The 22,154-nt window shown below is 44.0% G+C and overlaps 1 protein-coding gene across 1 annotated transcript in view; it reads right to left on the minus strand.

The window, feature by feature from the left end:
• Positions 1 to 18,966, minus strand: part of SIN3B (SIN3 transcription regulator family member B) — a 65,181-nt gene extending 46,215 nt beyond the window's left edge. The window contains exons 1-3 of the mRNA XM_036736586.1: positions 18,835 to 18,966; positions 17,330 to 17,436; positions 14,606 to 14,759 (exon numbers count right to left, since the gene is read on the minus strand). Of these exons, the coding sequence (XP_036592481.1) occupies positions 14,606 to 14,759; positions 17,330 to 17,436; positions 18,835 to 18,966 (393 nt within the window). The remainder of the gene's footprint in view (positions 1 to 14,605; positions 14,760 to 17,329; positions 17,437 to 18,834) is intronic.
• Between the last annotated feature and the right edge of the window lie 3,188 nt (positions 18,967 to 22,154).

Consider the following 22,154-nt stretch of genomic DNA (forward strand, 5'->3'; position numbering starts at 1 on the left):
GACTCAGAAACAGAAAAAGCTAGCACCTTTACAGCGCTTTAAGGTTTGCCACTGGGAAGTAGATGCTATCATTTCTCTCATTTTACAGATGAAGAAACTGAAACAGACAGATGCCTAATGACTTGCCCAAGGTCACACAGCTGTTCTGTGACTGGATTTGAACTTGGGTTACTCTGATATCTTTGCCAAGAAAACCCCAAATGGGGTCATGAAGAATCGGGAAGAGTCCAACACCCTCCAGTGCTCTGCTCACTATGGCACCACCTAGTGCCTCTATGCACCACAAATGACAAACCTACAAAGACAGAGCTTTTATCTTTGCATAAACATGGCATGGGGAAAGGCCTAGTCCAAGAGGTAGGAAATCTGGTTCTGGTTTCAGTTCTGAACTAACTAGCTGTGTCATCTTTGATAACCGACTCCCTCTCTCGAGGCCAGTTTCCTCATGTGTAAATGGGAGTTAGCCACCATGAGAACATGAGAAAACGGAGGATCTTACTCGAGAAGTGTGGAGAGCAAAGAGACTTCTACAATGACTTACAGGACGCATCATGTTGGGGTTTCTGCTGCCACTAAACAATAGCTACGCATGCCAAACAATGAGGCTGGTCTCCTGTGACAAGGTTTGAAAAGACTGAAGAAACGTCTATTTCCAAGTTCTCAGGGAAAATGATACTAGTGCGCAAATGATGGAAAGGACAGTGTATGAAAAACCTAGGAAGGCAGATGCAGAATGAAGTGAGCAAAACCTAGAGAACAATTTATACAAGAATAACACTGTTATAAAGACAAACAACTCTGATAGATTTAAGAACTCTAACCAGGCCAACTATGATTCCAGGCGACTGATGACGAACTATGCTACTCACCTCCTGACAGCGACGTGATGGATTCAAGATGCAAAATGAGACATACACTTTTGTACACAGACAACATGGGAATTTGTTTTGACCAACTATACATACTTGTTATAAGTTTTATTTTCCTTTTCCCCTTTTTGGAGGGAGGGAGGGAAAACTGCTTGTTAAATTGAAAAATAAAATGAAAGAGTTTTAAAATTGAAAATTTAGAAACAAAGAAAAAGAATAAAGTACTTTTAATAGCCTGAAGAGGCAAAGTGTTTAAGAAAAAATGTGAAACAGAAGGAAAGGAAGAAAAAGGAGCATTATTCTTTGAAGCTATGCAATACAACAGCTATAAGAATGGACAGAGCTGTACCCTCAGCGGAAAAGCCACTCTGTATACTCTGAAGGGATAATGGTGTGGATATAGAGTTGGGCCTAGAAAAACAATCCTGCTTGCATGAAGATGCCAACAGTAGCAATAGGCTACTCCCTGCTAAGGAGCTGTATGTGGAGCTGACACAAAGGAGATATGCTATCTGCTCAAGGGCATTAGTCTCAGACATGAAAGAGGTCCCCGAGACTTATCGAACCTGATGACTACTATCCACTTCTGGAGATCAATGTATGCATAAATATATCCCCAGAAACTTGAAGAAACGAAAACGACTTACACCAAGCTAGGTTTTGTTTTATATCCTGGGCACAAAATAGAAGACCTTCAGGGTAAAGGCACTGTTTTTAATGCTGTTATCAACTAAAAATAAGGGCTTCAGAAGTAAAAGGCAGATTTGGAATGTGAACAGCTGGTTAATAAGATGGTAACTGAGAATGGGATTTGGAATTCTGGTCCAGGAATTAAAAATATAAGAATGACAGACTAAGGAAGGAGTGCAACTAACAATGGCTCCTGTGTCCTCTTCCAGCCACTCACACATAGCCTCATTACTCACCTCTGAACTGCTGCAACAGGCGATTATACTGTCTCCTGGCCTCAATTCTCTTCCCTCCTTAAGGCATCCTCCACACAGCTGCCATAGTAATGTTATTCATAAAGCAGGGATCTTGCCACATTACTGCTCTGCTTAACAAACTGCCCTGGCTCCCTGTTACCTCTAGGATTAAATAGAAACGGCTAGTTTGGCATTGAGGCCCTTCACAACTTGGCTCCAATCTGCCTTTCCAGCCTAATTAGGCATTACTCCCCTTACCACACTGCGTTCTTCACAAATGACCTTCCATGTCCCTGTTGAATGGAATGTACTACCTCTCCTCAGCTTGGCCTCACAGAATCTCTAGTTTCTTTCAAAGCTCAACTCAAATAACACTTCCACCATTAGTGTGTTTCCTGACCCCTGAAGTGACCTTATATTCATTTCGTACATTCTTATGAGAGATAGCTGATCTCAAAGCCAGAAAGTCCTCTCTTAAGACCACAAGATACAATGAAGGTGCTGACCTGAATAAGCAGAGGGAGCTTTCTCATACAGGAGTTCCCTATACCACTGAAATCACAGGTTCAGATACAGTCTCTAGTTCTATACTTATGCGTACATATTGTCCCTCCAATAGAATCTAAATTCTTCCAGGACAGGGCTTATATCATTTCTGTCTCTGTATCCCCAGTGCTAGCAGTACCTGGCAAATGCTAGGTTTAGTGAGTGCTTACTGTCTCAAGAGGCAAACTGAGATTTGAGGTAAGGGAAAGATTTCCTAACAATTAGAGCTATACAAAAAGAGAACAAGCTGGCTCAGAATTAAAAGTCAGTTATTGATTGTGTTAGAGATGGAATTCTTTTATGGTGTGGATTGGAACAGACATCCACTGAAGTTCTTTCCCCTATCAATGCAATCATCTACAATGAACGTGACCTTGTTTCAAAAAGTAGAGGTGGTTCTTCTCCAAGAGGAACTCCATACTCTGGACCTAATTCCCATGAACAAGGAACTTGTTGTTGGGGGGTAGGAATGTTAGGAATTTCGGGGGGAGGTAGGAACGAAGATGAAGGAGGGGAGAGAGGCTGAAATGATTTTGCTGTGGTGAGATTACATCTGGAGTGCTGTGTTTAGTCTAGGCATCATATATTAGGAAAGACATTGATAAGCTGGAGAATCTCGAGAGGAGGGACATGAGATGGGGATGTCTAGCCTAGACATGGAGGGGAGGGGGAGACCTGAAAAGTCAGCTTGAGAGCAGTTTTCAAGTATGTAAAAGACTATCTCTTGGAAGAGTGATTTAAGATTTGGGCCTAAGAGGAAATCATAGGACCAAAAGGGGAACTTTACATGGGAGTATTCAACAAAGGGTTGGGTAACAATCTGTCAGGCATGTTGTAGATGGGATCCTGCCCCAATTCCTCCTAATTCTAGCACCCTCTCTTGGCTAATTATTTCCTATTTATCCTGTACATAGTCTGATTTGCACATATTTGCTTTCATGTTAGCTATTAGATTATAAACTCCCTGAAGGTGAAATTGTCTTTTGCCTCTTTTGTAACTCCTTAGCTTAGCACAGTGCTTGGCATATAGTAGTCACTTAATAAATGCTTAATGACTGATTAGTTCATCCTCTTTCATACCTTCCAACTCTGATATTCTATGATTCAGCCCTGGTAAACACTAGCGTTTGATCAAATACTACATAGGCTTCATAAGCACAGGAGACCCGTTAGTTACAAAAACAGTTAAAAGTTTACCAAACAGTACATGCTATAGAATATGAAAACAGGGGCAAGGAACTGAAGATGAACAGCAAGAAAAGAAAGGAAGAAAGAAAAGGAAAAGAAAACAAGTTGATGAGAAGGCAGATAATGCAATTCTAATGTTACTTGTGTTTTCTACACCAAGGAGAATAATCTTTGCACTGGAAAAGACAAAACAAAAATGGTTAAGAGAAAGCTAAACTCCAAGATCAGTGAGATGAATTCAAGTTCCCAGGTGCATCCTCAACAACACCCTTGCATTGCAAAAAATGAGCAGGTATGATGGCTGAGCCCCTATTAGTGATGTGTGAAAAATCACAGAGAGAGGGAAAAGGACTGGAAGGCTAGAGATGGGCAAATATTGGCCCCATTCCCAAAGGAGGGAAGAGAAAGGAGTTTCCAAGGTATAAGCTTGACTACGATGCTTTCTGAAATTCTAAAATTACTAAGGGAATTATTTGAAGCCATTTAGAAAGGGAAGTAGGATAACAGTGATCAACAGGAAACAGCCTAACTTCATCAAGAACAGGTCCTGCCAGACAAAGCTTGTTCTCGGAGAAGACAAGATAGCTTGGCTAGTAAAAGAAGAGAATGCTGTAGAAGGAGATAATATCTGAATTTCCATCTGACTTGCAGCTGAAGCCTTCCATACGTGTCGCCTCCCCCATGAGCATATGAACTCCTCAAGAGCAGTGGCTAGGCTGCTTTTCCATTTGTGTTCTTCGCACTCTGAACGTAGTAAGTGCTTAATTAACAATTTATTCATTCATTCAAATCCAGCAGAACATTTTACAAAGGCTCTCATGTTATTCTGGTGGACAAGATAGAAACGAGTGCTGGGCAATAATATAAGCAAGTAGATTTGTAATTAGGCATATGACCATCAGACCCCAAAGGAGTTGCTGTTCTTGTCAAGTTTGGAGCTAGGCCTGTAGTGAAGTGGTCCAAAAATCTGTCTCAGCTCTCAGCTCAGTGACTTGACTGATGGCACAGATGGCATGCTTATCAAATCTTCAAATGACATTACACAAAGCTGAAAGGGAAAGCTAACATACTAGATGACAGACGGGATCCAAAGAGCTCTTGACAGGCTAAGCTGATAGGCTAAGTCTAGTGAGATGAAATTAAACAGGAATAAATGTAAAGTCTTGCACTTAGGATCAAAAAATCAACTGTACAACAACAGGGCCAGGGAGATGTGACTCAATAATTTTTATTAAAAAAGAGCTGGAGCTTTGAGTGGACTTGCAAACTCAACAGGAATAAAATATACTAAAATGATCTATGCATCTACTAAAGAAAAAGGGAGGTAAGAGCCCCACTGTATTCTGCCCTGATCAGGCAATGTTTAGATCATCATTCAGGTCTGAGAGCTGACAAAACAGTGAGTCCAGTATGGTGAGAAGACTGAAAGCAAGTCATGTGAGAAATGGCTGAAGAAACTTCAGATGTTTAGCTAGAGAAGAAGAAATGGTAATGGGTGACATGTGAAGGACTATCATGTGGAAAAAGGATGTGTTTTACTCTGCTTGTCCCAGAGAGACCTAGGAGCGATGGAAGCAGATTTTAGGTCCACATAAAGAAATAAAGCTTTCAAAGGGAAAGAGGTTGCCTTAGCAAGCAGCAGACTTCCCATTGCTAGACCTCTTCAAGGAGAGAGCCCATGACTCCTTGCAGGCATGCTACAGAAAGGATTACAGGCAGAGGTTGGACTAGACAGATGCCTTCTGAGGTCCTTTCCAACCCGAGACTCTATAATTTTGAGTAGGCCCAGCTAGATCTATAAGGTGTCTTCTACAATCCATGATCTGAGATCCCTGCTAGCTTTGACATTCTGTTCTGTGGTCCCTTTCAGCTTTAACAGATGTAATACTTTCTCAAGAGGCAGCTGGTAGCACAGTGGATAGCGGGCTGAGCCTGGAATCAGGAAGAGCTGAGTTCAAATCCTGCCTCAGACACTTACTAGCTACATGCTCCTAGGCATAAATTTTGAACCACAGTCTGCCTATTTCCTTTTCTGTAAATTGGGGTTACAATAGTACCTACCTCATAGGATAGGATTGTTGTGAGGATTCAAATGAGATTATGTGTAAAGCATTTAGCACAATGCCTGGCACACAGCAGGCACTTAATGTTAATTCCCTCCCTCAAGAGCTATCAGGACTACTGCTTGTTTTGAAAGGGGGGGGGGGGGGGGGTGGAGCCAAGATGGCGGCTGGAAAGCAGGGACTAGGCTGAGCTCCCCACCGAGTCCCTCCAAAAAACTATAAAAAATGGCTCTGAACCAATTCTAGAACTGCAGAACCCACAAAACAGCAGAGGGAAGCAGGACTCCAGCCCAGGACAGCCTGGATGGTCTCTGGGTGAGGTCTATCCCACATGCAGCTGGGAGCAGAAGGGAGCAGAGCCCACCGTGGGCAGCGAGGACCAACCAGACCAGGAGCCGGGTGGAGAGTTCCCTAGTGCCCTGAATTAGTGAGCTGCAGCAGTTACCAGACTTCTCAACCCACAAACACCAAAGACAACAGAGAAGGTTAGTGGGAAAAGCTGCGGGAATGGAAGGAGTTCACAGTTCGGCTACCACCCAGGGGAAGCGGAGGTGGGGCAGCTACAGGGCTACAGCTGCAACTGCTTCCGGGCCCAGGCCCACCTGGTGGGAGGAATTAAGTAGCGGATCAGAGCAGGAGTGCACAGCCTGCTGAAGATCTAAGTCCAGTCCGGGTTGGGGGTTCCTGGGGAAGGAGGAGTGCTGGTGTGGCAGAGCTGGCGCATCCCCCCAGGCGTGGAACATAGTTCTCTTAACTCTACAAGCAGTCATACCCCACTGAAAAACTCAAGGGTCAAGTAAGTTGGCTGGGAACATGGTCAGGCAGCGAAAACGCACCCAGATTCAGTCTCAGACTCTGGAATCTTTCTTTGGTGACAAAGAAGACCAAAACATACAGCCAGAAGAAGTCAACAAAGTCAAAGAGCCTACAACAAAAGCCTCCAAGAAAAACATGAACTGGTCTCAGGCCATGGAAGAGCTCAAAAAGGACTTGGAAAAGCAAGTTAGAGAAGTAGAGGAAAAATTGGGAAGAGAAATGAGAAGGATGCGAGAAAACCATGAAACACAAGTCAATGACTTGCTAAAGGAGACACAAAAAAATACTGAAAAATATACTGAAGAAAACAACACCTTAAAAAATAGACTAATTCAAATGGCAAAAGAGCTCCAAAAAGACAATGAGGAGAAGAATGCCTTGAAAGGCAGAATTACCCAAATAGAAAAGGAGGTCCAAAAGACCACTGAAGAAAATACTACCTTAAAAATTAGAATGGAGCAAGTGGAAGCTAGTGACTTTATGAGAAATCAAGATATTATAAAACAGAACCAAAGGAATGAAAAAATGGAAGACAATGTAAAATATCTCATTGGAAAAACCACTGACCTGGAAAATAGATCCAGGAGAGATCATTTAAAAATTATTGGACTACCTGAAAGCCATGATCAAAAAAAGAGCCTAGATACCATCTTTCAAGAAATTATCAAGGAGAACTGCCCTGATATTCTAGAGCCACAGGGTAAAATAGAAATTGGAAGAATCTACAGATCGCCTCCTCAAATAGATCCCAAAAAGAAATCTCCTAGGAATATTGTTGCCAAATTCCAGAGCTCCCAGATCAAGGAGAAAATACTGCAAGCAGCCAGAAAGAAACAACTTGAGTATCGTGGAAACACAATCAGAATAACCCAAGATCTAGCAGCTTCTACATTAAGAGATTGAAGGGCTTGGAATACAATATTCCAGAGGAAAATGGAGCTAGGATTAAAACCAAGAATCACCTACCCAGCAAAACTGAGTATCATGCTCCAAGGCAAAATATGGAGTTTCAATAAAATAGAGGACTTTCAAGCTTTCTCAGTGAAAAGACCAGAGCTAAACAGAAAATCTGACTTTCAAACACAAGAATCAAGAGAAGCATGAAAAGGTAATCAAGAAAAAGAAACTGCAAGGGACTTACTAAAGTTGAACTGTTTTGCTGACATTCCTACATGGAAAGATGATGCGTATGATTCATGAGACCTCAGTACTAGGGTAGCTGAAGGGAATGTGCGCGCACACACACACACACACATATATATATGTTTATGTGTATGTGTATATATATATATATATATGTATACGTGAGTGTGTACGTATGTATATATGTATGTGTATATATATGTAGAGAGAGAGAGAGAAAGAGAGAGAGAGAGAGCGGGCACAGGGTGAGTTGAAGATGAAGGGAAGATATCTAAAGGAAATAAAATCAAATTAAGGGATGAGAGAGGGAGATAGGGAGAGATAGAATGGAGTAAATTATCTCACATAAAAGTGGCAAGAAAAAGCAGTTCTGTAGGAAGACAAGAGAAGGCAGGTGAGGGGGGAATGAGTGAATCTTGCTCTCATCAGATTTGACCTGAGGAGGGAGTACCATACATACTCATTTGGGTATCTTACCCCACAGGAAAAAAGGAGGAAGAAGATAAAAAAAAAAGGGGGATGATAGAAGGGAAGGCAGATGGGGGTGGAAGTAATCAAAAACAAATACTTTCGAAAGGGGACAGGGTCAAGGAAGAAAATTCAATAAAGGGGGATAGGTTAGGAAGGAGCAAAATATAGTGAGTCTTTCACAACATGACTATTGTGGAAGGGTTATACATAATGATATGCATGTGGCCTATGTTGAATTGCTTGACTTCTTAGGGAGGGTGGGTGGGAAGGGAAGAGGGGAGAGAATTTGGAACTCAAAGTTTTAAAAACAGATGTTCAAAAACAAACAAAAAAAACGTTTTTGCATGCAACTAGAAAATAAAATACACAGGCAATGGGGCGTAGAAATTTATCTTGCCCTATAAGAAAAGAAGGGAAAAAGGGATGGGAGGGGAGTAGGGTGACAGAAGGGAGGGCTGACTGGGGAACAGGGCAACCAGAATATATGCCATCTTGGAGTGGGGGGGAGGGTAGAAATGGGGAGAAAATTTGTAATTCAAACTCTTGTGAAAATCAATGCTGAAAACTAAATATATTAAATTAAAAAAAAAAAGAAAGGAAAGCACCACATTAAATACTATAGCTAACAAAGCAAAGAACAAAGGGAGAATTAGTGGAAGACTGTGTATTTAAGATTAAGCTACAGGAGCTACAAAATGGAGTTTCTCACAAGTCTCTCCTTAGTGTCATGGTACTATCTTCTCTTAAACTATTTGAGGGTGAAAAAAATGAAAAAATTGTTTACAGTGATTTTGAAAGTAGGTCTGAAATAGAAGAGGGTAGCAACTACAAGTATTTATAGTTTTTTTCTGAATGTAAGACTATATTTTCTGTCAAGATCCAACTGTGAAAGTCCAGCAGCAGGAACACTCAGAGAGAACTAAAATGCATTTTGACAGCATGGAGCTCAATTTAATTCCACTGATTCCCACCTTTTCCTGGCAAACAATAACAATAATACTGTGCAATCACACAGTTCTTTCTTCTTTGAAAAGTACTTCCCATATATAAAGTTAGCTTTGAGAAAAAGCATGGTATAATGGGGAAAAAACGGAACCGGTGTAAAGAGATTTGGTTTTTAAACCCCAGCTTGGACACTTACTGGCTATGTGATAAGTTAACACCTAAGCTTAGCTCCTTCACCTATAAAATGGGGTTAATAGTTTCTCTACCTCCCACCTCACAGGGCTGCTGTAAGGCAAGTTCTCTGAACTTACTACAGCACTAAGAATTATCACCCATTATCATTAGTGATGAAGAGCCCTGGGAAATAGACTGGGGGTCAAGTCATGGTCATTTGTGACTCATTGTTCCCTCACCTGTAAAATGAAAATCTTATTTGTAATACTGGCCTCACAAGGTTCTTGTGAGGAAAATATTTTGTAAAGCCATAGATCTGTAAGCAATTATAAAAATGTGAATCATGCAGTACTTAGGCCATTTATAAACATTAACTGTTAATGTTCTAAACAAATTGATATGTTACTAGCAAAAAGGAACCACGCCAGCCACTTATTTAGTTGATCACCAGCCATGGCCCCCTGCACACTCAGCTTTGGAATGCCTTCCCTGGTAACTAACTAGCCAGATTAATAAGTGTAAATTCCCATGGTCCAACATATCTAGCCATATTTTATATTCCACCCGAACCAATTTTTTTTTACCTTCCCACTTCCCCTTCAACAAAAGGATCTGTTCTGTGAAGGTTGGACTCAAGGGGCCATATCTGAGGATCGAGAGGGCCACATGTGGTCTCAAGGCCGCAGGTTCTCCACCTCTATCCTAAACCATGACAGGACTCCCCTATATGTGCTGTCTCAGCCAATTACAGTGTGAGCTCCTTGAGGGCAAGGGTTTTCTTTGTTTTAATGTCCCCAGGACATTAAAAGAACATTAGATTCAGAACAGTACTATCTCACAAAACACTAAGAAGCAATATCAGGGAAAACAAATCTTCAGAAAGCAAGATGCAACTAATCCAAAACATCTCAAAAGCATTTACAGATAAAGCCATAAAGAAAACAGAAAGACACAAAATGGAACAATCTATCAATAGCCGCATAAAAAAATGCTCTATTAGAGAAATGAAAATTAAAACAACATCAGATTGGCTAAGTTGACAAAAAAAGAAAATGACAAATGCTCGAAAGGCTATGGAAAAACAAGTACTTTAATACACTGTGGTGGAACTGTGAACTAATCCAATCATTTTGGAAAACAACTGCAATTAGGCCCAAAGGGCTATAAAGCTGTGCATAACCTTTAACCTAGCAATACCACTACTAAAGCTATTCCCCAAAAAAAGATCAAAGAAAGAGAAAAAAGGATCCATATATACAAAAATACTAATAGAAGCTCTTTTTGTGGTGGCAAAGAATTAGAAACTAAGGAGATACCCATCAACTGGGGAATGGCTGAACAACTTGTGATATACAAATGTAATGGAATACTATTGTGCTGTAAGAAATGATGATAGGGATGGTTTCAGAAAGACCTAGGAAGACCTATATTAACTGATGCAAAGTGAAATGAGCCTACCAGGAGAACAATGTACAAAGTAACAGCAATATTGTAAAGATAATCAACTCTGAAAGACTTAATAATTCTGATCAACACAATGACTCAACACACCTCCAAACGACTCATAATGAAATATGCTATCCACTTCCAGGTAGAGAACTAATGGACCCAAAGGGAAGACCGAAGCACATTTTTTTCCCTTTTTTTCTGGAACACAGCTATGGTGGAAATTTCTTTTGCATGACTAGACATACCCATAATTGGTTTTGTTTTTCTTGCCTCCTCATTGGGTGAGTGAAAGGGGAGAGAAAAGGAGTGAATTTGGAACTGAAAAAAGAATTTTTAAATTATGCTTAAAAAATTAAAACTAAAAAAAACCCATGAAGAGGATTGTTTTGGAAAAACTTTGGAAGATTTGTATGAATTAATGAAAGGTAAAGTGAGTTCAGGAGAATGATTTATACAACAAAAACAATACTGTAAAGATAACCAACTTTAAAAGACTTAAGAACTCTGATCAATACAAACACCAACCAAAATTCCAAAGGACGCAAGATGAAACATGACATCTACCTCCAGATAGAGAGATGATGGACTCAGATTGCAGACTTTTTTTTTTTGAAAATGGTTAATGCAGGAATTTGTCTTACATGACTATACACATTTGTAACAGGTTTTGTTTTTCTTGCCTTCTCAATAGGTGAGAACGGAGAAGAACTGAGAGAAAATTCAGAACTAAAAATAAAACTGACTAAAAAAATTAATGATGTTGAAACCACCACATTTGGACTCTAACACCTTAAGATCCAATGTGCTCCATAAGAAAGGAGAAATGACACTTAAGAAGGTGAAGTCTGGAAGAATGGCTAAAACTGATGAAAAACACAGAAGGAACTCATTAAAAGGCCACACTTTTGAAAGCATGCAGGGACTAACAATCAAGGTATTTTTTAAGAGGAAGAATCTTTCCAATGGAAAAAAAAATTCCATGGATCTCATGTATTACCCCCAAAAGGCAACTAAGAAAATAGAAGCAAGTAAATTTGTCAGATAGATCTTCATAAGAATGAGCTTAACATTCATCAAAAATATCCTCGGTAAAAAAATTTGATAAAGAAACAGGCTTTCACAGACAATATTCTACGGTGGACCTCATCTTCAGTCACAAAATTAATTGCAACGTATATGTTAAATACAACATCCTACTGTGCTTATTTGCTGCTAACAAAAGTGTGGTTGATACAGTAGAGCAAAAAGTAAACTTAGAGGCTCTGCAACAACATAAAATTCCTTGTTGGCTAGAGAGACAAATTTTGTTCATCAATTCTCTGATTATCACCAATACGCAAGGCTTTAGGATACTTACCACTGTAATGGTGGCTTCATTAGGCAAAGTACAAATCAAAAAGAGATTCCTTATAAATTATGAGGCCTCAAGATGCTATTTGCAGATGACATATGCTGATGGCTATCAAGCCACAGCATACCACAATGCCTGCTCAGAGGCCCACTGCCTTTCAAAAGAAAAAGGCCTAGTAATTTACATAGGAAAACTCAAGTGGATCACGATGGCTGTTTCCAAAATTATAACACGCAGTTGGATAGGCAGTGGGTAAGTCCATTACATATCTATCTTGGGCAGCACTCCAAATGGATAACAAATTGGTCCCAAAGTTGAATGAGAGAGTAGGCTCTCTAATTGCTATGAGGAAACCAATGTTTTCAATCATTCCAAGATGCTGCTCCCTAACACAGAAATCCATCTTTGTAACACCAACATGCTCCCGGTGATACCACCAGGACTCAAAATTGCAGGTAATGCAAAGAGATATATGTGGTCAATTTGTGTGGGCTTAATATCACCAACAATTGTCCAAGCACGAGTGGCTATAAAAGACAGCATTAAGAAAATGTATGATCAAATAAGGAGATGGGCAGGTCATATATCAAGGGAGAGGGGCTGAAGTCAAGTCAGAATCAAACTGGGCTCCATGAAATGTTAAAGCTCTAAAGGAAGATCTCCAGCATATTCCATCATCCTCTGTGGAGGACACAGACACAAGTCACGCAAAATATGAGGGGTGTGGGTAGGTTATAATCTACACCTATGGAGGGAGAACCACCAATGCTAAGTTTATGAATCCAGGGAAATATGTAGAACAATGTTATTCTGAAATCCTAATTACTCACAAGATAAATCCAGCTATGATTTCTTAAGAAGCACAAACTCTGCACTCAGGGACTGTCGTTTATTAACATGAATTAAAAGCTCTTCATAATTCTAAAGTCATGTGCCTCCAAATTTCTTTTCTAAAATGGAATTTCTGAAGAAATGATAGCAAATGCCATAGTCTGTCTTACAACTCTCTCTGAAATTATCCCCTTAACTTGGAAAAATAGATTTTTTTCAGAGATCACCTAACTCAACCCAAAGTCATGGAGTAATAGCTTTTAAATATAACCCTTATAAAAAGCCTGATATAAACTATGTCTCACTCAATCTCCACAACAACCCTGAGAGGTACAAGTATTGTACCATCCCCATAAGATATAAGAGGAAACTGAAAGTCAGGGAGGCTGACTTACCCAAGGCACATCACAGAGCTGGGACCTGACGTGCCACCGCCTGGCTAGGGCCTCTCTGCCTTGCCCAGGTATTCTTTCCACCACACTGAGCTGCTCTAGCCCTAAATGCTGCCTAGGATCCAGGCCACCCTCGCTGAAGCTGTTGAAAACGGCAATTTTGATTCTTGCCCCTTCGCCTATACTGAATGACCACTTCACCCTTGAACACTAAGATACCATTTTCTTTGTCTCCAAGCACCCAACTCTCATGCAGGCACCAGGAAGGGGTTTTCTACCAGCTCAGATCTTGCAAAGACTTGGTAAGAGCAGGAGGTGGGCACTGCAGCACCAGGTGTGTTTGTAAATGGTAGGTATAGACAGAATTCTCCAGGTCCTTTCTAAACTATCCTCAAACAAAACTTCTCTTCACTCTATAGGGCCACAAGGAGCAGGTACCTGCAAATTAAATATAATAAAGCTTTGCATATATTTAACTTCAAGGCTCCAAGGCCAGGTACTGTGGTGAACACCTGTAATCCCAAGTACCACAGAGCCTGGGACTAGCAAATCTGGAGCTCAGGAGCCTTGAGCTGAAGTGGATTAAGCTGATCAGGTGACTACAGTAAGTCTGGCATTAATATGGTGAACCCCTGGCATGGAGGTGGGGCATGGGTCAGGAATAGCTCTGAAACACAGGGAACCAGTCAAAGTTCTTATGCTGGTCAGTAGAAGGATTGGGCCCATGAGCAACCTCTGCACCTCTAGCCTGGGTAAGAAAAGGAGATCCAGTCTTTAAAAAGAAAAAGAATCTATAATTTAATCAATGCACATCTCCTTCCACCAAATCCCTCCATGCCCAGTAGAGGGTCTCCATAAAATGCTATGGGCAAAAAAATTAATCTCCTGGTAGCCAATCTACTGAGGTTGAGCAGACTTCATCACCAGGTCCTAGTTAAGTGGTACCAAGGAGCTGGGCCGAACTGGTATAGTCTTCAAGGCCTTTGGGTTGCCTCTCATCCATGAAGGGATGTTTTATTAGGTATCTGCCTGAATACAACTTTACAACCTAGAGTATGTCTAAAAACATATTTAAGTTTCCTTGAAGCTCTCACAGAGGAAGTTACAAAATGAAATTATTTACGAACAGCTGTTGGCACAGTCCTTTCTATTCAAAATAAAAACACATTTCTGAAGAATCAATCCATGATGTGAAGACTGCAAACTAGAACATCCAGCCAGTATTTAGATTCTCAAAACTGACTGTTTTGGGTTTCCTGTGTGGGTGTTTCCATCTATTTTAGTTTGAACCAAAGCTGATTAGCTGAGGCCAGGTAGCAAAATGTGTTCTAAATTGCAATCAAAGCAACTCACATATGCTGGAAATCAGAGTTCTGTTCTCCTTGTAAATCTATGCACATAATTTGAATATGCTTCAGTCACTCAAACCATTTCAACATACCTGGCTTGTCAACGGGGACTGAATGCTTAACTTGCCATTCTTTGGGATTTCTATCCTGTATCCCAGAGGAAGAAAAGCGTTGAATCCAACAATGAGGTCAGGGTGTTCATGGAAGAGCTGAGAGACTCGCCTGATGACACCAGGAGTATCGATGCTAAAACAAGAAGTGGAGGGGGCAGGAATATTAAGCGATGAACTCTCCATGACAACCAAGTTGCCTGTGAATTACCCCCTAAGCTTCTAGCGCTCTGCCTCTCACCCACACCAAGAAGTACCAAGGCCCCACCAACTGCAGAAAGAGGCAGAGAGAGCTGGATCTAGGTCCCACCTCTGAGGCCCTGGGCAGATGAGTGACAGGACCTCAGTGCTCTGATCGGCCACGCCCAGACCTCAGTGGCACAGCAGCGGGCAGAAGCCCAGAGCCATCTCGTGACTGATCCCACAGCATCCCTCTCCAAGAGCCAATCCCACAACTATGGGGAGCTGCAGAGTCCCAAAGCATTCTGATACCTGAAACCACTTCATCAAGCCCTGGGGTAGGCTGGAAGGGCTCAGGACAGTGCTCCTCACTATATGCTGGATTCTACGAAATCAGCCAAAGCATTTCCTGCTGTGTGACAGCTCACCCAACTAGGCAACTTTGGGACTAAACACAACAGAGGACAAGACAAAGAACATCCCGTACACTGTAAAGAAAGAGTTACAAGGAGAAAAGGTAAACCTAGACTAGAGCAAAACCACAACAGAAGCCATGACAGGGATGACATTTGTAAAAGTGCTTAGCGCAGTGCCTGTCACATAGTAGGTGCTCTATAAATGCTTATTTCCTCTCCTCTTGAGGAAGCAAAGCCCTGCCACGAAGGCAGGACAACAGCCAAAAGAACTGGGCTCTAGATAACTTTGGACAAGCTACTTGGCCTGCCTGGGCCCCAGCTCCATCATCAATCAAATCCTAAGGCTCTGACGGTCAATGTTCTAAGGGCTTTCCCAGTCCTAGCCCACTCAGTTAACCAAAAAGCATTCATTTAAGCACTTATTATGTGCCACTCTGCTGAATAGCAGGAACACCTCAGAAAGCCCACAGTCTAATGGGGAGACAATACGTAAATAAAAACTACGTACAGACAACGCAAACGGGGGTAACCTCAGAGGGCAGGCGCAAGCATTTAAGGACCAAGAAGGTCCTATTACAGAAAGTAGGGCTGTACCTGTGACTTGAAGGAAGCCAGGGAAGCAAGGAAGTAGAGATGGGGAGGGAGAAAGTGTGAGGCATGAGGGAAGGACAGCCAGGGAAAAGGCATGAAGTCTGGAGAGGAAGGGTCTTGTGGGAGGAACAGCACAGAGGCCAGTGTCCCTAGATTATAGATGGCATTGAGTGGAGTAAGGTATAAGACTAGAAAAACAGGAAGGTCTTCTGAGGTCCCCTCCAGCGCTGACTTTCTGTGTTCTACATTCTAAGCTATTTCCCTAATGCAGCCTTTGCTCTGAAATCCTCTCTGTAACCCCATCCTCAAACTAACTCAGTAGAAGCTTGGAGACCAGGCTAAAAAACACCAGCAGGCTTGTCAACATCCTCTAGAACACAGAAGATGGACTAGCAGAGGCTCTGGAGACCATCTAAGTCCAGCCTCCTGCTTTTACCACAAAGCTCAGCTCCACACTCCTGCCCCAGGCTAACCGGCCTCCAGGCTTCCCAAAGGGCAGGTCTGCCAGACCACCAACCCAAACTCCAGTAGCTCCCCATTACTTCAAGGACCAAATATAAACTCCTGTTTGCCATGTAAACCTCCTCACCACTTGGACCCTTCCTATCTTTTCAACCTCCTGATAGATCATTGCCTTCAAGCAGGCCTCTTGGCTATTCCTGACACACAGGCAGCTAAAGGGGGCAGTGGGGAAGAGTGCTGAACTCAAATCCCAACTCAGCCATCCATTAGCTTTGTGACCCTGGCCAGTCAGTTAACCTCTTTCTGCCTCACTTTTCTCATGTGTAAAATGGGAGTAAGAGCACCTCCTTCAAAGGGTTGTGAGGGTCAAACGAGATGACACGAACAGCCCTCTGCAAACCCTGAGACTAGCGATCGTTACTATATAATGCTCCAGCTCCGTGTCTGGAAGGGCTTCCCTCTTCACTTCCTCCTTTTAGAATTCCCAGCTTCCTGCAAGATCGGTCCAAGCCACCCCTCTTCAGGTCTTCCCCTCTGAGGTTCCCTAGCGCCTACTTTGTATGTCCCTTGCACAAGGGCATCTATGTGCGTGTTGTCTTTCTCATTAGAATGTAAGCTCCCTGAAGGCAAGACCTGGTTTTGCTTTTCTTTTTTAGCTCCAGCTCTTAGCACAGAAGCTGAATCCCAAATGTTACTCACGTAGCACTTTATTTATACAGTGAGGTGGGCTGTATGGGCATCAGTACCCTCATGTCACAGAGAAGCAGACTAAAGCTGGGAGACGCCTCAGTGACCTGGCCAGGAAAAGCACAGTTGGCGTGTATTTCAGGCTTAATTTGAACTCAGGTCTTCTTGACTCCCTATCCACTACCCCATGATGCTTCTCTGTGTGAACTTGGGCAATACACTTAACCAGAGTCTCGACTTCCCAATCTTTAAAACGAAGGAACAGAACTGGACTAGATGTTCCCCAGGTCCCCTCCAGCTCTACGTTCTGTGCTCCTCCACAGTGAGCAAGCAGCCAGTGTCTTCTATAATATGACTTCAGCATTAATACCTTTGGCTCTTGAACTCTTTCATGATCTCCAGGAAGCCATTGTAGGTGGCAGGGTCACTCCCAAATCGGATCTTCACCTGATCCAGATAGGAGAGGGCATCCTCTACCTGCAGATACACAGTGGGGTTGTGGAAGGAGGAAATGAAAGCCAAAGGGGAGGGTGGAGACAGAAACCACTGAATGGTGAGGAGAAGGGGATGGGGAAGTGAGTGGGAGAAAACCTGGGCCTGGCCTTCCAAGTAAGGGTAGTTAGGGGTTGGAGGAGAGGAGCTAGATTCTGAGGAAGCGATAGGCCTTGCGGATGAAGAACAAGGAGCAAGAGGATTAGGTTACAGCCTTAATACGTGAGGCCAGTAGAACTCTGAGAGATGACAGCTGGCAGCCGGGATCTGAAGGATGGAATGGTCCTGAGAGAAGGGGCCTGAACCCTGGGAGAGGAGAAGGGCAGCTTAGACTGGGGAGGGAGGTAGCAATGAAACCAAAGGGATGACCAACCACAGGTGGGAGAAGGGAGGCTGCCAGGAAGGCTGCTGTGCCAAAAGAAGGAGCCCATCCCCAGAGAGAAGAAGGCACAATGTTGGAAAGGTGGGCTAAGAGAATGGGGGAGGGGGTACTGGGGCTATGCTGGGCAAAAGTAAATGAGGACACTGGGGGGATGCACTGAGGATGAGGAGAATGAGGCACTGGGGAGTGGCTGTATGGGGGAGGAGAGTACAAGGGTGGTGGGGGTCTGGGCGAGGAAAGAAGAGGGAAAATGGGAGCACTGGGGGGTGGGGGGGGGCTGTGCAGAAGAAAAAGAATGGAAAACCAGGGGCACTGGGGAGAGGAGAATGGGAGCACTGGGGCGGGGCTCTGCAGAGAGGGGGCTGTGCAGGGAAGGAGCGAGAATGGGGGCACTGGGGACTGTGCTGGGAGGGAGAGGGGAATGGGGGCACTGGGGGCTGTGCAGGGAGGGAAGGGGGAGGGGGGCGCTGGGGGCTGTGCAGGGACGGGGATGAGAGAATGGGGCAATGGGGAGGAACTACAGGGGAGGAAGACGGGAATTGGGCACTGGCAAGGGCTGAGTAGGGGGAGGAGGAGGAACGGGGTGCTCTGCAAGGGGGGAATGAGGCACTGGGGAGGGGCCGTGCAGTGGGGAAAGAGGGGTCTCGGGAGCTGGGAAGGAAGGAAAGACGATATGGGGGGATCTTGAAGAGGTAACGGAATACTGGGGAGGGGAAAAGGGGATCCTCGAATGGGGACATGCAACGGGGAGGGGAAGAGTGGGGGTGCGGTGGCGGGGCTACGCAGCGGGGAGAGGAGAGAAGCGGAGCACCGGGAGAGGAGGGGGCTAGGCCGAGAGGGATGGAGCGTGGGGCGGGTCCAAGTGGAGGGACAGGGAGGAGAGGGGGCCACGGGGGCACGAGCGGCGGGGGGGAGGGGAGGCGGCGGTTGCTATGGGATGCGGGCGGGGGGCGGGGGGTGGGGGGAGGGCGGGTCAGGCGAGAGGGAGGGCGCGCGCTCACGTGCACGGGCAGCTTCTCCTGCGCGGTGGGGCCCCCGCGGCCCCAGCGGGCGCCACTCATCCCTCGGCCCCCGGCTCCGGCCCCGGGCCCGGCGCCGCCACCACCGCTGCCGCCGCCGCCGCCGCTCGCCATATTGGAACTAGGCGCAGGGGCACCCCCGCCCCGGTCACGTCAGCGCGCGGCCGTGACGTCAGCGCGCTGGGCCCGCCCCGGGGCGGGGCCCAGGGGGGCGGAATTCGGACGGTGGGTGTGAAGCGGGAACGCTGCCCTGCCTGCGATGAGGCGAGGTACGCGCTTCTCATTCCAGGTCGGCCCCTCGCGCACCTGGGCCTTCGTGGGCATTGACTGGACTTCAGCGAAAGCCCTGGGCTGAGCTCGCGGGTCTCCTGAAGCCCCCTCCTCATGACACTCCCAGGGGGAAGGGACAGGCCCATCCGGACAGAGGGACTGGACTGAGGCCCTCCAGCCACACCTCGGCGGTCGAGGTTCGAACCCGGCCCCTGGGCCTGGCACGACCCGGCGGGCCAGAGTTGGGGGTTTGGGGGTTCGTTAAGTTCGGATATGACGCGGTCGCTGCCTTCAGCGGGCTTCTAGTCCACCGCGTGACGCTGCCCTCTTCAGGGATCGGTGACGGCATCGTTCACCCCGCGCGGCTCGTAAATGTTACTTGTTATTAGCAGACATTCGATTATACGAACAACACAGAAGAGAGAGACGAGAAAATGGGAGACGCCTCTCACCGTGATCCCCGCTTCGGCAAGAGCCCCCCACTCTCAGTCTCTGGTAGCTCAGTGTACGGGAGACACCTGAGTTGGTCAAATTCGGCCTCGGACCCTTACTAGCCGTGTGACCCTCTCCCCAGGTTCCTTACCTTCAGTTTCCTCATCCTTAAAATGGGGATAATTATAGCGTGTGCCTCTCAGGGTTGTTGTCCAGGTGTAAAGCAAGCACTATATAGATGCTATCTAGTTGAATATTTATTAAGTGTCTGCTATGTGCTATTCAGCTTGGCATAGTGGATAAAGAAATATCTTCCAGTAATGGAAGTCATGCCTCTGATTCTTACTGGCTGTGGCAAGTCACTTATAACCTGTCTTTGCCATTGACACAAACTTTTCCCCTACCCCTGCAATTCATGGACCCTTTTGACAGTCTGGTGAAGTCTATGGACCCCTTCCCAGAATTATTCCCAGAATAATATTTTTAAATAATTGACAGAAATGCTAAATTTTTATTAGAAATTAACGAACTTACGAACTCACTGAAATTATCCTGGGTATATGTGAAACCCTGCTCTAAGATCATACTTGCAGAGCAAGTGGCCATCTACTTTGGTAGTTCCTATATCAAGAAAACGGGTCAACGCTCAGCCAGAGGCTGAGTTTACATTCTCCTTGAAGGAAAAGCATGTACACAGATAAATGTTGTTCAGTGTCCAAATCTTCGTGACCTATTTGGAGTTTTCCTGGCAAAGATACTAGAGAGGTTTGCCATTTCCTTCTCCAGTTGATTTTACAAATGAGAAAACTGAGACAAACAGAGATTAGGTGACTTGCCCAGGGTAACACAGCTAGTAAGTGTTTGAGACCAAATTTGAACTCAGGTCCTCTTGACTTAAGCCCTCCCCCCCCCACCCCCCTTTATACTACGCCACCTAGCTGCCCCAGTTTATACATACACATATATGTGTGTAACACCTACCTGCTGCATCACTTTGCAAATCACAAGGATTCAGTATTTTTCCCTTTGGTTTCCATTAAGTGCCAAAAATAAAAAAGAAGTTGGAGCAGAAAGACAGTTATTATAAAGGACCAAATGGGAGAATTGTGCAAAGCTCTAATGGAAATCCTCAAAAAGGATGATGCTCTGTGTGTATGTGTCTCTCTGAAACTCTTGACTTATTTCTGGGGATTCTGACTCCTCTGCATACACAAGTCAGAAATGGCCCAAAAGCATTCTGATAATGAGGACTTGGCAGTCTACGCAGTAGGGATGTCGAAGACACAATCAAAAATAGATATATGATGGCACCCAACCACCTTCTCCAAGCACTTCAGTGAAGTGTTTATTGGCAGATTCACCTGGCTTGCCAGCCAAGAGCGTGATGACGATGGGCTAATTTCCTCTTTAACCCATGAAACTTTGAAAACAGGACGCTGAGAACTTCATGAGGATTGTCCAGAGAAAGGAAGGTTATCTGAGGCCCTGCCATTCTGGAGTTGTGAGTTTCCTTGGCCCTGTGTGTTCCCCACACACGTGCCTCATTACTATTGTACTATAAGTTTGTTGTCTCGCTTCCCCGCATAGTCTCTGTGTCATTTGTGGGAGAGTGTACCTCAGGTATGTAGAGGGAAATACCTTGTAGCTACTGTTCTTGCTATGTTACTGGAGCAGATGCATTCACTAAAAAGTATTTTTTTTAATACCAGTGCACTAAGTTGCGTTGCTAGAAAGTTATTGAGGTTTGCCTGGGAAATACTCAACCATTCTGGAAATGAAAGTTGAGATTTGAGCCATTACTAGGATACCCGTCTGTTAGGAATTCTCAAAGTTTATGTTGTTTGTTTCTTTTTTCACATAGAAAGTTAAAATTTTAGACCTCACCAGAAGCTACGGGTTGTCAAAAATTCACGATTTCTATTGCTGTTCCTTCTGCTTGATTTCATTCAGTAAAACATGGTCTAGTATTTGAGCAAGTAGTCCTTTTGGGCCCTTGACCCTGGGCAAGGCACTTAACTTCTCAGGACCCCAGCCAACTATCTTTAAGACTTCAAGTTAAAGCTGATTGGGTGAGCTCAGTTAGTAGAGGGAATTTCCTCACTGAGAATCCAAAAAAGTACTTTGGGGTTTAGGAAGAACATTAAATTCCTTTAAGAATGGGGACAAAACAAGCCAAATAATTTATGAATTATTGATGGGAATTTTCATATCTTAATAAAAGACTAGACAGAACCTGGGGTGAATTGAAGCACAGAAAACATGGGTCTTAACCTTTTTTGTCATCACCCCTTTGACAAGCTAGTGAAGCTTATGACTCCTTCTCAATAATATTTTTAAATTCATAAAATAGCATAGGATTACACTAGAAATGAAATGTTAGTGAAAATAAAGATGTAATATTTTCCCTATCCAAGTTCATAGAACTCTTGATGGTGGACCCCAGTTTAAGAACTCCTGTACTAAAATGAAAGACTTGAAGCAAATGGACTCAGTCAGAGTTTCCATCTGTTTGTATGCAGTAGCACTCAGGAACTAGCCTTTCCAGAAAAGACAGGCCTCATCTATGCATTCACAGAAGGGCTGAAAGAGATTTAGGACCT

The sequence above is a fragment of the Trichosurus vulpecula genome, chromosome 1 (genome assembly GCF_011100635.1).
Source record: "Trichosurus vulpecula isolate mTriVul1 chromosome 1, mTriVul1.pri, whole genome shotgun sequence".
In the NCBI taxonomy this organism is placed as follows: Eukaryota; Metazoa; Chordata; class Mammalia; order Diprotodontia; family Phalangeridae; genus Trichosurus; species Trichosurus vulpecula.